This window comes from Budorcas taxicolor, chromosome 13, assembly GCF_023091745.1.
Source record: "Budorcas taxicolor isolate Tak-1 chromosome 13, Takin1.1, whole genome shotgun sequence".
In the NCBI taxonomy this organism is placed as follows: domain Eukaryota; kingdom Metazoa; phylum Chordata; class Mammalia; order Artiodactyla; family Bovidae; genus Budorcas; species Budorcas taxicolor.
Window position 1 is genome coordinate 56,590,222 of NC_068922.1, and position 13,404 is coordinate 56,603,625.

General features: G+C 53.8%; 1 protein-coding gene across 1 annotated transcript in view; it reads right to left on the minus strand.

Moving 5' to 3' along the window:
• The window catches only part of PHACTR3 (phosphatase and actin regulator 3), a 190,121-nt gene that overhangs the window by 83,069 nt on the left and 93,648 nt on the right, over positions 1 to 13,404 (minus strand). Inside the window, exons 2-3 of the mRNA XM_052651080.1 lie at positions 4,908 to 5,069; positions 1,134 to 1,211 (exon numbers count right to left, since the gene is read on the minus strand). Coding sequence (XP_052507040.1) covers positions 1,134 to 1,211; positions 4,908 to 5,069 — 240 coding nt within the window. The remainder of the gene's footprint in view (positions 1 to 1,133; positions 1,212 to 4,907; positions 5,070 to 13,404) is intronic.

The following is a 13,404-nucleotide window of genomic DNA, read 5'->3' on the forward strand; positions in this document are numbered from 1 at the left end:
CCCTGCCTGAAGCAGACCATCTTATAAATCTGGATTCACTGGCTCCATGGGCTCCCTTCCTATTTCCTGATGCCTGGGCCAAATTACCAAGACACTAGGAATATCTTAGTGTCTTATCTTGAGATATATCTTAATATCTTACGGAGATAGGAATTCCATTTAGTCACGTGTTCTTGGGGAACTAGCTTCGTGAGGCTGAATTCTTTCAATCAAGGGGGCAAGAATTTGGTTCACCTCCAGAGACACTGGTAAGCAGCAGTGAAGTTTTCTGAGACACGCCCCCCGCCCCCCATCCCCCACCCCCACCCCCGCCTCGCCGCTTTCCTACTCTTGCCAAGCTTCAGGTAACTAGAAAGCAAGAGGCTTAAGGTCAGAATCCAAGTCCTATGCCTCCCACTATCACCAAGGGAGGAAGATGGGGGAACTCAAGCATTCTGTAAATTAGCTGTGATGGTGATAAAACCGGGTGTTTCTCAAAGACGCAAATGCAGACAACCACACAGATGCCACGCTGAGCACTGTCTCTGCACCAGAGACTGAACAGCTCGGGGCCCTGCCTGCAGCTGCGTGGCCCAGGGCAGCCACCTCCCGGGCACTCCCATTCCTCATCTGGAGACAGGGCTAACACCACACCCAGTCCCGAGGATGCTGCGAGGACCAAAGGATGCAGGTGGATCCAGCACAGCACTGGGCATACAGTCGACACTTAAGAAATGGCAGCTGCAGTCCTAGGTGGTCGTGGGGAACGAAGACTCAACAAATCAAGGATTAAACTACGAACGTGAGGAAACAAGAGTCACTGCCAGAACTCCAGAGGAATCGGGACAAACCACTAACTCCATCCACACCTGGCTGGGGTGGGAAGCAATCCCTTGTTCCCCAGGGCAAGTGGGTGTGCTCAGCTCGAGCCCCGGGAGTGGCTGACTCTTACACTCACAGAGGGGTCCTCAGAGGCAAGGGCTGAGCCATGGGTCCTGACTCGGAAAACTTCTCTAACCATGGAGGCCTCAGTCCAGTGCAGCCGCCACATCTGGACAGTGCACCCCTGGGACACTCCGCCCTGAGGGATTTGCTGGGCCCCCAGGAGACCCCCAGCTGTGTTCCCAGGCCCAGCCCTGCCCAGCCCCACGTACCTTGCTCCATCATCTCCAGCAGCCCCTTCTTGATGAGGTCCTCCCGGCCCTGCCTGCCGGCCATCTTCTTCTCCAAGGCTGCACGTGACACAAACATCAGGTGAGTCCCAGGCTGAGCATCTCAGGCCCCACCCTGAGCCCCGGCCAAGGCCACCTCCAGTTCAGGAAGAGAGCGGCAAAGCAGCAGGCAACCGTGGGTCAGGGGGCTACCAGGCGGGGGTGCGGTCAGGAACCCAAGCTCCCTTGCCAATCAGTGTGCTGATCATGTACGGGAAAGCCGGGCCTTGGGGAGGTGAATGAGTTCTGTTTAAGGCAGTGGTTTCCTGGTTCATCTGAGAAGTGATGCCCCAAACACCGCCCTCCTCTAAGTTCTCACTGGCCATTCCTCAGCCGTATTTGCCTTCACTTACCAACCCAGGGCCCTGTTCCCTCTCTGCCCTCGATGCTCTGGGGTGCATGTCTGTGGTTCTATACATCCTGGCTGCCCTTTTGTCTGTTCACAGATCAGCCCTCTGCACAACTGCCCCACTGGAGGCTCCTCCGATGAATCCCAGGTTCACCTTTTCAAAGACTGTACCAGTCAAATAGGAAGGAGGCGGGCTGGCCCCTATTCCCCTCCACTGATTCTAATGTGCAGAAGGACCCTTGTCAATTTCTTCTTCAGAATAGCCCTGTGGCCCTCCTCCCAGAGCGAAGCACTCCAAGCTCACTTGCTTGATGAACTCCTTTTCCCCCTAACTGTCCAGAAACCAATTTGCCTATAGTAGAATGCAATTCCCAAATACAGACCCACATCATTCCTTAGACCCTCTCTTTAAAAGATGCAAAGTGCCAGCTATGAGCCTGGGTCACAAGCGGCCCTGAGTCCCCCACACGTGTGAGTGCTCTGCCTGATACAGGTTACAGCGGGGAATGGAACTGCCATCCAATCAGTGAAGCTTCAAGTCTAGTGGTCGCTGACAAACAGATGATGACAAAGGAGTCACTGAATTTATTCAAAAATATTTACTGAGCACCTACTCTGTGGAGGCATGGGGGAGCAAGAGAGGCATGAGCTCTGCCTGTGGGCCAGCACTTTGGCACAGAGGACTCACATCTATTACAAGCAGGCCAGTGGCATCAACCAGAACCAGACAGCCCAGGACAGGGCATCCAGGGAACCCCGGTGGCCTCCCTGAGGGCACTGACTCAGGGATGACTAGGAAAACCCCAAATGTATCAGCGAAGAGACATTTGGGGCAAAGGGAACTTAATTTCCAAGCCAATTTCCAGGTGCCAGAAGTGTGGATAAAACGGAGTAATTGGGTTGCCATTTCCTTCTCCAGGGGATCTTCCTGACCCAGGGATGGAACCCAGGTCTCCTGCACTGAGGCAGATTCTTTACGGTCTGAGCCATCAGGGAAGCCCCATGAACTCTGGCTTAGGGAGGGACAAGCAAAGAGGCTGCTGTCCAGCCCCAAAACAGGGGCAAGCAGAACCAGAGTTGGGTCTCTGAACTGAGGGACCTTGTCGTCCGACCAGCACTGGGAGGTGCTCACGGGAGGCCGGCCTGGGTGCAGGACATCACGTGTACTGGCTTGTGAGTCCTCCCGATGTAAGAGGCAGAGCCAGGGGCAGTGTCCGTATCTCAGGGACACTCACCCCCAGCAGGTACAGGCTGCAATGCCACTTCCAGACTTCAGGCTTTGAGAGCCACCTTCATGGTGTTGCCCAATCCCCACTCTGGCCAAACTACTGTCTGCTCTGTTTTTTCCCTTAAAATCATCTTTATTTTTACTTCATCTCATCCTGGCCAAGGACGCCTGTGAAATCAGGGATTTGATACGCTGAAGTAAATAACATCCCACACTTTGGGGGGGAAGGATGGCTTAGAATAAATAAATGAGAGGCAGCACTGTCTGCAGAATTCCAAATGCTCGATAAAGGACCCAGCGCTGGGGACGCCGGCCTGAAGCTGGGGGTGCTGCAGGTGTTCACCTGGAGACCCTCGGTCCCCCGGTAGGGTCCCCACAGCGCTCTGATAAGCTCACAGGTCACCTCCCACCGCCCAGTGCCACGTGAATCAGGAGCACAAGAGCACACCGCTCACCCTCCAATCCCACAGCTCAGAGAGCACCAGGGGCTCTCCGAGGTCAGAGATCACCCTACTCCGGCCTCCTGAGCCTTTCACTGATGCCCAACCTGGCGCGTCTGCACGGCTGTTCCCACAGCTGCGATGCTCTTCCTTGCTTTTCTCCAGGGGCCAATTACACCTCGGCTCAGTGTCACCCCCTCACCTGGGTCTCCCCAGGCCACCCATCCCAAGGCCATGCCCACCCCACCCACCTGCTCCCCAGCGTCTGCACCAAGATCCTGCCTGTCACGCGCTCATTCCCTTGCTTGTCTGTCTGTCTCTTCCGACTCCCCCTTGGAGGAAAGCTTCAAGCAGGCAGCGTCTAGTCCCCCTCTCTAGCTCTCTGGCATACGGAGCTGCATCAGATTCATCGAATATCAGTGTTCGGCTTTCATTCTTGACGAGGAGAGCTTGTCAATCAAATTCTTGGGCAGTTAGAAACATAACCTTGTGAAACGCGTACAAAGTGTGAATGGGGGACTCGTGCTATTAGGAGCCCCCCGCTCCTCACAAGTGGCGTTGCCTCTGCCATGCTCTGAGCGCCGGAGTCTGCGCCGCTTCAAAGCTGGGACCCCCAGGGACCGCCAGAGGCAGCAGCCCGAGAAGGGCACTTCTCAGGCAGATCCCTGGGGCCCAGGACTAATTCCACGCCAGCGCCTCCCTCGCTAATTGTTTCCAGACGCAGCTAACAGGGCCTGTGGGAGCTGAGAGTCTCTCTCTCTCTCTCTCTCTCTCTCCCCTCCGGGTTTGCTTCTCAGGGCACCGACCTCCCCTTCACCCAGGGTACCCTGGCGCCCAGGAGCCAGACCTGAGCCCGGCTGCCCCACGACCCACCACTGCTCGGCCCTGGAGGCGGCTGCCCGTCTCATCCCACCTCCCGTCCTGATGCGGCAGGAGCGCGGGCGATGGGGTGGTTCTGAGCATTTAGCTGGTTAGAAACGTGCTGTGTGGCTTTCACCCTGACAGTTAGTTGCGTCATTGTCACCAAATCCACCCCATGGGTCTGGCTCACGGCAGGGGCAGAGGTACAACCTCTTGTTACCCAACTTCCCACAGAGCTGAAGGTGACTGAGGGGGGCTTCTAGAACCTTCAGTGGGTGGGATGCCCAGATATTTGTCTCTTCAGGAAGAGCTTAGGAGCTGCCGAGTGGCAGGCCGTCTTCTGTAGGAGCCTTGAGGCATCACAGCTAAACTGATGGCCTTCACCGTCTGAATCACTGGGGAGACTTTTGGGGTCGGTGGTTGTCTCCAGGCCCCGGGTTATCAAAGTGAGTTTCCAGGTGCAGAAGGGAGAGTGTTTCGTACTCAGGTGTGGTCAGTCAGGAGAGATGGTTACCAGCTGGGTCTCGCCCCAGACTGGCCCTGCACCGACCCCGAGTCTGCACTCGTAACCAGGTCAAGGGGGTCATGTGTGCCCCTTGGCGTCCGGGCAGTGCATGGGCTACAGGTGTGCCTGCTGCTGATGCCACGCCCCCAGCCAGGGACCCGGAGGGACCAGAGGAGGAAGGGACCTGCAGGAGGCTGAACACCTCCTGTCATGGGGTCCACAGAGCACAACCCACCCCTCCCAACATCTGCAAAAGAGAGCGAGCTGACAGTGACATCGGGCCTCCACCCCCACCCCACCCACCCCCCAACCTCTCTCCCACACCCATACTCACCTGACGTGGTCTGCTTCAGTTTTTCGTTTTTCTTTTTCCTCCATTTCCAGGGTTTGAAGATTCTGCCCAGGGTGGCCAGCTTGCTATTCCTCCTCACGGGGGGAGTTCGAATCCCTGAGACCAGATATTCGGAGCGCACTGGGGGGGTTTGGTCCATTTCATCTGAAAGGAGAAAGCCCAGAGAGGGGCCAGTGGTGACCAAGCTCACACGACACCCTGGGGGACCTGAGGTGATCCCCCCTTCCCCTGGGGACCACAGTGATCCTCCAAAGCCTGGAGCTCAAGAGGGTGGTCCAGGCGAGGGACACACTCTCATCTTCCATCGTGTGCCAGCCCATGTTCAAGTGCACACCCAGCAGGTTAATTCACCTCTTGCTTCCTGTGAGGAGGAGCTGGGAGCCTGAGTTTTTCCAGAACCAAGAAACCCCAGAGAGACCTGGAGATGCAAGAAGAGCCAGGCTGGAATGAGCAAGTGCCAGGCCAGAGGAGACCACCGGCAGTCAGAGGGCCCGGGGCCTGGGGCGGGCTGGCCGTCACCAGACCCAGCCTGATGCCCCATGTGACCGGTCCCCTGGTCAGCAGCCTCCAGAGAAACCCCCAAGGTTTGGCTTCCCAAGGGCTTTTCTCATCAGCAGCCCAAGCCACTCAGCCCCCTGAGCCTGTGTCCACATCTGGAAAACAATGGCCATCCCCCATACCTAGGGTGGAGAGGAAGCTTCTGTGTGACCATAGGGTGGCCAAGAAGTCTGGAGTCATGCAGAACCACACGAAATACACAGTTTATTGACAGCATGTTACAATCCATGTAAAGTACTATTATTTATGTTTTGAAACTGTGGACACTCTGATTAACATGGCACACCAGCGTGGGGGACTTCCGGCAGAAATTTTCAAGTAATAATTTATATTATATAAGCAATATAATAATTATTATGGAGTGAAAGTCATTGCTTGTTCAGGGCTGGGTGCTATGGTATTTTATTCCCATAGTAAAACTATGAAGTGGAGACTTATTGCATCCATTTTACCGATGGGCACACTGAGGCTGTTAGAGCAACAGAATTCTGGTCTCAGGCAGTCTGACTCCAGAAACCTCTCTCGTATCGCTAAGCTGCTTCTAGGGTGATGATACAAATTTATCGCCCAGAGCAGGAACCAAAAGGATGGATGGATGGAACACAACAAGAGACATAAACCAAGATGGTCCCAGCCAACCACTCTCTCTAGCTGTCCCCACACCCTCCCCGACCCCACCGCCAAGGTGGATGTGGAATTTTAGTTCCCTGACCAGGGATAGAACCCGCGCCCCCTGCAGTGAAAGTGCAGAGTCTTAACCACTGGACCACCAGGGAAGTCCCTCTCCAGCTGTTATTAATCGAACATTAAATATATACCAGGGACTAGCTCCACAAAGCAATCCTGTGTGGACAGACAGTCCAGGGGTGTCTTGTTCAAGAACTTCTGCCCGCAGACCCAGCAAACCAGCCAGGCTCCTAAGCCAATGCCATCCTCCTTGTGTTCACCTCTTGTGTTCACCTAAGGCCCCAGGGCCGAACATCCAGGAGGGGCCCAGGACTTCTGGGTCAGGGAGTTAAGTGAGTCAGGGCAGTCCAAGGACTGGTCACGGATCCCCAGCTCCACACTCCAGGCGTGCAGGTTGCAGACAGTCCTTCTCTCCCCAGAGGAGGTTTATTCCATGTTACATCCTCTCCCTTCCTTCCTCCGCCCACGGACGCCAGATGGGAGCAGAACGGCCAGAACCATGTGGCCCCAGGAAAGCTGACTGTCCTGAAGGCATTATTGGCACAACGGGGAAAGAATTGGCCAGGTCTCCCCAAGCTTCTGGGCTGGTTTGAAGATAAAGACAAAGATCCCCAGAGATGTACGTGGGGATGGGGAAGAATTGCCATCACCTTGTTTATATTAATGCCTCATCTCACTCCACAAAGGATGTGTGGCCATTACATAAACACATGCCCAATAAGATACAATGAGTGTCTGAGGAAATCCGAAGGAAAAGGAGGATGGACAGGGCCACGGCATCAAGGGTTAGACACCATGTGTCGCTCAGAGCTTCCTAGCAGCCAAAGCAAAAAGGAGTAGCCCAGAGAATAAACCACAAATCAGACCCCGAACCTGCACCTGAATAGCTGGACTTCAACCCAGGCCACCAGCATCTCCATCCCAGAAGCCCGCTTGCTAAGTCACTTCAGTTGTGTTTGATTCTTTATGACCGATGGACTACAGTCCACCAGGGTTCTCTGTCCATTGGATTTCCCAGGCAAGAATACTGGAGCAAGTTGACATTTCCTTCTCCAGGAGATCTTCCCAGTCCAAGGATCGAACCCATGTCTCCTGCATAGGCAGGTGGATTTCAACTGCTAAGGAACATACAGTGCAGTGGTGATTTGGTAAGTTTGCAAAGGAGATGAGAGCCTTGAAGATGAGGAGCACACCGGCTGCCATTGGAAGTTGACAACAAGCAGTTGAAAAGATCATTGAAGCTGATCCTCTTCCAAGTACACAAGAAGTTGCCGAAGAACGCGTCAACCATTCTAACAGAGGCCCGTACAAGTCTTCAAATTGGTGTTCTCTGTGAACCCCGACAGTGAAACTCTGCCCATATCACTTTCCTGCTTACTTCCCATGACCTCTCTTCTCATTTAGGACAAAGCTACCAAGCCTGCAAAGGGCTCTGAGGTCTGCTCCTGACCACGGCCACCTCACTCCTGCCCACTGGCCCCCCTGTCCCATTTCATCATCAGCATCCTGTGCACGAGTGTCTATGGCACTTACAGAAACCAGAATGTCACAGGGGTTAGGACGTAGGTGCCAGAAGCAGGTACTGGGGCTCACTCACTCAGCGCTGTCACTCACCCCCTGGGGCTGAGGGGCTCACGCTACCCTCCCTCCCCTCTGCGTCCTCACCTTTGCCATGTCCTTGCTGGGGGAGCAGGGAACAGGGGACTTCCCAAGTCCTCGTCTGCTCTGCTTGAATGCATGAGAGGCAGGCAGGACAGTGCAGCCCCTTCCTCATCGCCCCCTCCCCTCTCCCTCCGCCATCACCACCGTCACTATTTTAATCCACTGTCTCCTTGCTCTCCCACCTCACCTCTGCCCCCTAGTGGCTGGAGCAGGTACTGTGGTTCCCACCTCACTGACACACCTGGGTCTTCACAGTACAGTCTGGGACACAGGCAGCCTGTGGCCACTGAGCAGACTTCACTCCACTCTCCTCTTGAGAGAACTCACTCATTCATTTATTCAACAAAAACCTACTGACACCAGGCACGTGTCGGGAACTGCACCAGGAGAAGGAGGTACAGAGGTGAACAGAAAGGATCCCTCCCTTCGTGGGGCTTCTACCACCTGCAGGATGGACAACAGGTGTGGCTAGTAAGACACCAGGCCTGTTCACCACCTTGTTCCCTGCTGCCTTCCTCTCCTGATTTTTCCCCATCACATTTATCACCTGGTGTGTGGGCTTTCCTGACAACTCAGCTGGTAAAGAATCCTGCAATGCAGGAGATAAAGGAGACGCGGGTTCGATCCCTGGGTTGGGACTATCCCCTGGGGAGGGCATGGAAACCCATTCCAGTATTTTTGACTGTAGAATTCCATGGACAGAGGAGTCTGGCAGGCTACAGTCCATGGGGTTGCAAAGGGCCGACTGAGTGCGAAGGCATGACTAAGCACACACGCACATGCGTGTGTATGTGCCTGCACACACACAGACACACACACTCCTCTGCACAATCGCTGGCTTGCCTGCTGCTCACAGTCACCTCCCTAACTGGAAGGCAGGGTCTGCTTTGACATCTGGTTTCCAGCCAAACCCCTGGTGTCCAGAACACATGAGGCAAGAACCCATGTGCTGAAGGCAATCTTTCCAGACACCAGGATGGATTGACAGAACCCAGCACCTTCTCAGGGAGCTGGGGGAACGTGGGGGTGACTGTAAACAGCCGGCTATGAAAGGCTGCTCTGAGCGGGGCTATTGGAGCAAAAGCCTGGATGAGAGGGAGCCAGCAGGGTAGATGGGAGTGGAGCAGGGTAGAGGGTCCCAGGCAGAGAAGGAGTGAGCTCAAGGGCTTAGAGGAAGAGCTCGGTGGGGGAGGGCTGTGGATGGGCTGGGGAGGCAGGCAGAGGCTTGATTCAAAACCCAGCAGGAGCCTCTGGGGTTCTTCAGCTCAAACAACTGGATTTGTTCATTGATCAAATATCCAGTGTGTGTGACCAGGAAGACACCTTAGTCTGAGTGACTCCTTGCGGTGGTGGGGGTAGGGGGAGACGTCCTGCTGTCATGGGAGGAGTAAAGACCCCTGCACTCTGGTGGGGACCCCCTCCAGAGGTCTGAAGGCTGTGCCTCCACCGCCCTCTCTCCCTGCCTGCCCCCAGGTGAGGGCTAGGCCAGGTGAGGGCTGTGACTTACAATCCAAGGCCAGAAACTTCAGAAGAGATGAGCAGTCAGTGAAGGAACTGCTTACAAGCCACCTGAGGGCATGAATCTGTCACTGATGGTGTGTCTGGAGGTCCAAGTGAGCAAAAGTGAGGTGGTCCTCCTGGGCACTGTGTGGCCCTCTCACACTGGCAGGTGGGAGTGAATGTGGGCAAGTGTGGATCTAGGAGAGAGCGTGTGTATATGCGTGAGCCTTTATGGGCACCCGTACACGTGTGTCACACAGAGAAGAGAGGCTGGGGGGACTCCTCCCCAGCCCATTAATTTGCTCAGCATCCCTGGAGCTGCTGGGGAGCCTCCTTCCCACATCAGAGAGGATTCCTGGAGGTGCGGACACACTAGTAGGCTCTGAATAGTGCAGTGACACTCAGTTCCAGGGGCACCTCTGCCACCTGCGAGGCATTAGCAGTTAATTAATGAAAACTGTTTTCCCACATCTGCTGCGGAAGCACAGCCTGCAGCAACAGGGCGGGGGGTGGGGCTCACAGGCTCCCACATGATGGATGGGGCAGGTGCCCTGCCCCGGAGCTGAAGGGGCCGGCCCCAGCCCCTCCCTTCTCTGGTCCCTTGGACCAGCAGGCCACAACATTTTTGGCACCAGGGACCGGTTTCATGGAGGACAACTTTCCCACGGACCAGTGTAGGGGTGCAGAGGACGGTTTCAGGATGATTCAGGCACATCACATTCATTGAGTTTGTTGAACAGGAGGCAGAGCTCAGGCAGTAATGCGAGCAATGGGGAGCAGCTGTAAATAAAGATGAAGCTTCTCTCATTCACCTGCCACTCACCTCCTGCTGTGAGGCCCACTTCCTAACAGGCCACAGAGCGGTAAGGGTCTGTGGCTCACAGGTTGGGCACAACTCCAATCTCCTCTCCCAGTTCCCTCTGAGGCTCACAGCAGGGGAGACACTTGCCCCCCAGGACCCAATGCCCATCAACCCCCATTGATAGATCCCACAAAGCTACAAGTCAGGCACTGCCAGAACAAGGCAGTGAAGGACACCAATTCCATGGCTAAGGAGCTTATGGGCTAATTTCCATGTCTGTCTGTCTCAGGACCAGCTCCTTTATTCCTAATATTCCCTTCCATCCTAGCTCTGATCACAGTCAGATCTCATCTTGGGATGTGCTGTTTATTGTTATCATCTATCTTTCCCATCAGAACAAAAATAAGCTTTTTGAGACTAGGAGCTGTGGACATCTTGTTCATCATGGGTCCCTGGCATCTTCACAGGCAACTGGCACCCAGGAGGCACTCAACTAAACACCTGCTTGATCTGTGAATCTGGGAAGCAGAGCTGCCAGGGCTGGAGCCCCCGTCCTCCTAACTCCAAAGTCCTCCTCTTAGTGACATCAGGCATTTCGGCTTCCTTGTCTCCTTCCACTTCACCAGGTCACCTTCCTCAAAACACACTGGGAGGGAAGCTCCCCTCACTGGTTACCAGGTGCCATGTGCTGAGCTACTGGCCTCACAGGGAAAACAGGCCCCCTCTGTATCAGGCAATACTGAAACACAACCTTTTGCTTGTTTCCTTCATTCACTTGTGAATTCATTCATCAAGCATCCGCTGAGGCCTGCTGTGTGCCAGGGCTGCTCTGAGTTTGAGACAGAGCTGTAAACACAACTGACACACTGTCTCGCTCGCATGAAGCTCACCTGCTTATGGACAAGGAAGAGAAGCAAGGAAACAGTGACTTCAGAGTGTGATGTGAGCTATGAAAGAAGCAAACAAGACGTGGGGATGTGGGTCAACAGTGTGGCCTCTGTTTCTTCAGTGAGTCCTTCCCTTCCCCAAAGAATCCGCCTGGCAAAATGTCGTGCCCATATTATGTAAACAAAGCACTGTGCCAGGTGTGAGGTGAAATAAAGAGATGCTGGTCACTCCCCTGCCCTGATGGACTCATTGACTATGGAGGAACTCAAGATGCGCTGAATCACCAGGGAGAACCAAGACGGAGAATTACGACTGCAGAGCAAGCATCTCTTCCTGGCTGGGCTGGGAAAACTCTGAGAAGGCTACCAGGGGTGGCGGTGACATCGGAGTTGGGCCTTGGAGGTTAACGAGGAGTTGAATAAAAGGTGCACACCCATAAAAGCATGACCGTATGTGGTGTCTGCTGCCTAACAAAGAATGCAGGGGAGTACAATTTGATAACCTCCAGTCTCTGAGGTTCAGATGCCCCATAAAATCTCTGCATATAAAACTGAGATCCACACAGAGATTCCATCTGTCTATGGTGCCAACTCATGACCAACACACACCCACAAATACACAGACACAAAATTATCATCATTATCATCACCACTGACTATCAATAATAGGAAAAGATACTCTCAAAGTAAGAAAATAATCTTTCTTATTGCTATATCAATAAATACATGGATAAATGAAAAAATAGCAAGTGTTGTCCTTAGTGTTTTTAATTTGCTGGCATGGGTCTGAGTACATGAATCTGAAAACCCTTAGGCTGGAGCTCTCCATTTCTGGATGGAGAGGATGGAGGGGTTCAGCCAAGAAGGGCCATGTGTGGCCACGATGGCGCCTTCAGGGCATGAGAATCACTTAGAGATCTGGTTTGAGACCAGCCGCATGGAACGGCTGGCAGTGCGGGCAGCAGCTTCAGGGAACAAGGCTGAAGGCCAGGAGGCCTGCTGAGAGAGGCCAGGCAGGGCGAGGGCCGTGGGACAGCAGGGAAGAGGGCGGTGGTCCAGGGATGTCACTGCAGCAGAGTCTTCACCAGATCTTGCTGAGAAAACAAGGGGCCAGTAACACAAGCAGAAGACTCAGGAAAACCAAGGTTTGTCCTGTCGTCACTGTCGTCAGCAACAGCAGCATCTGTTGGGCACCTGCTGCTTGACAAGCTGTGTTTTGAACACCTGACATGGATCAGCTCATCCTGTTCCCATTGAGACCTGAGAAGGCAGGTCGCTATCTTCATCACTCACATTATAGTAAAGAAAATGGAAGCAGGGATGAGAAACAACTTTCCCAGGTCATGCAGCTAAAGTGATAGAGTGGGCTTGGAAATCAGGACACCTGCTCTGAAAGCCCTCGTCCTAACCCCAATGTCAGACCACATGGACCAGATAACAGCGCTGTTATCTGGGATACGGGATGGAGAAGAAGCAGATCTGGAGCAGAGAGCATCATTAAAGCAATGTACATGAAAATCATGGCATTTAGGGTGTAAAGACCAATAACTTGTGTCCAGGCTGCAAGAGATGTGGCTTTATGGCTGCTGTCTATTAAGAAAGTGCTGGGTGCTTTCATAGACCCACCATCTGGATGGCTCTGAAGGTCCAAAGCCAAATTCACGAAATGGATTTGAAGTTGCCCCAGTACAGAACTATTCTTGGTTTGACCGTCTCCCATCCTCCTGGAAAGTTCTGGAGTATCGATCCAAGAGCAGGATATGTTAGGGAGGTACTGATAAACCTAAGAATAACTGGGCCACATGTGGACAGCTTCCAGGAAGCAGTGAGACCACATCCCCAGGGTCATGCTGCTCAAAATGCAGGAAGAAGCTCATTGTTGAGTGGGGCAGGGGAGCAGGGATTAGGAAGAAGAATGAATTTACTTAAAGCGGGAGGGTGGGTGGGAGGGGGAAGAATTCCTGAAGGCCTGTGGCTCAACTCTGCGGACATTTCTCTACAGTTCTGCAAGTGTATCCATCAGAACCTGTGAACAGTGACAGCCCCCTGCGAAGGAAAAACTGCCGCCTTCCAGCTGGGAGGGAACAGGGACCCCCACAGCAGGTGCTCAGCACAGCAGCGGGTGCAGGAGTAAATGAATGAAGAAGAGAATGAATGAATGAGAAATGGATCCTGGAATACAAAAACTGAAACGGAATCAGAATGCAGGTCAACGGTACTTAACAAAGACCTGAGCACCTCTGTGCCCCTTTACAATGGCAGATAACTGTTATTCCTGAGCAACTTCCCGACCGCATGCTGGCCCGTCATTTTCCCTGGCTGCCACCTAAGCAGACAGCACCTCCTTTCTCTCCCTCCCTCATTAGTCGAGGTGCTAAGGAAC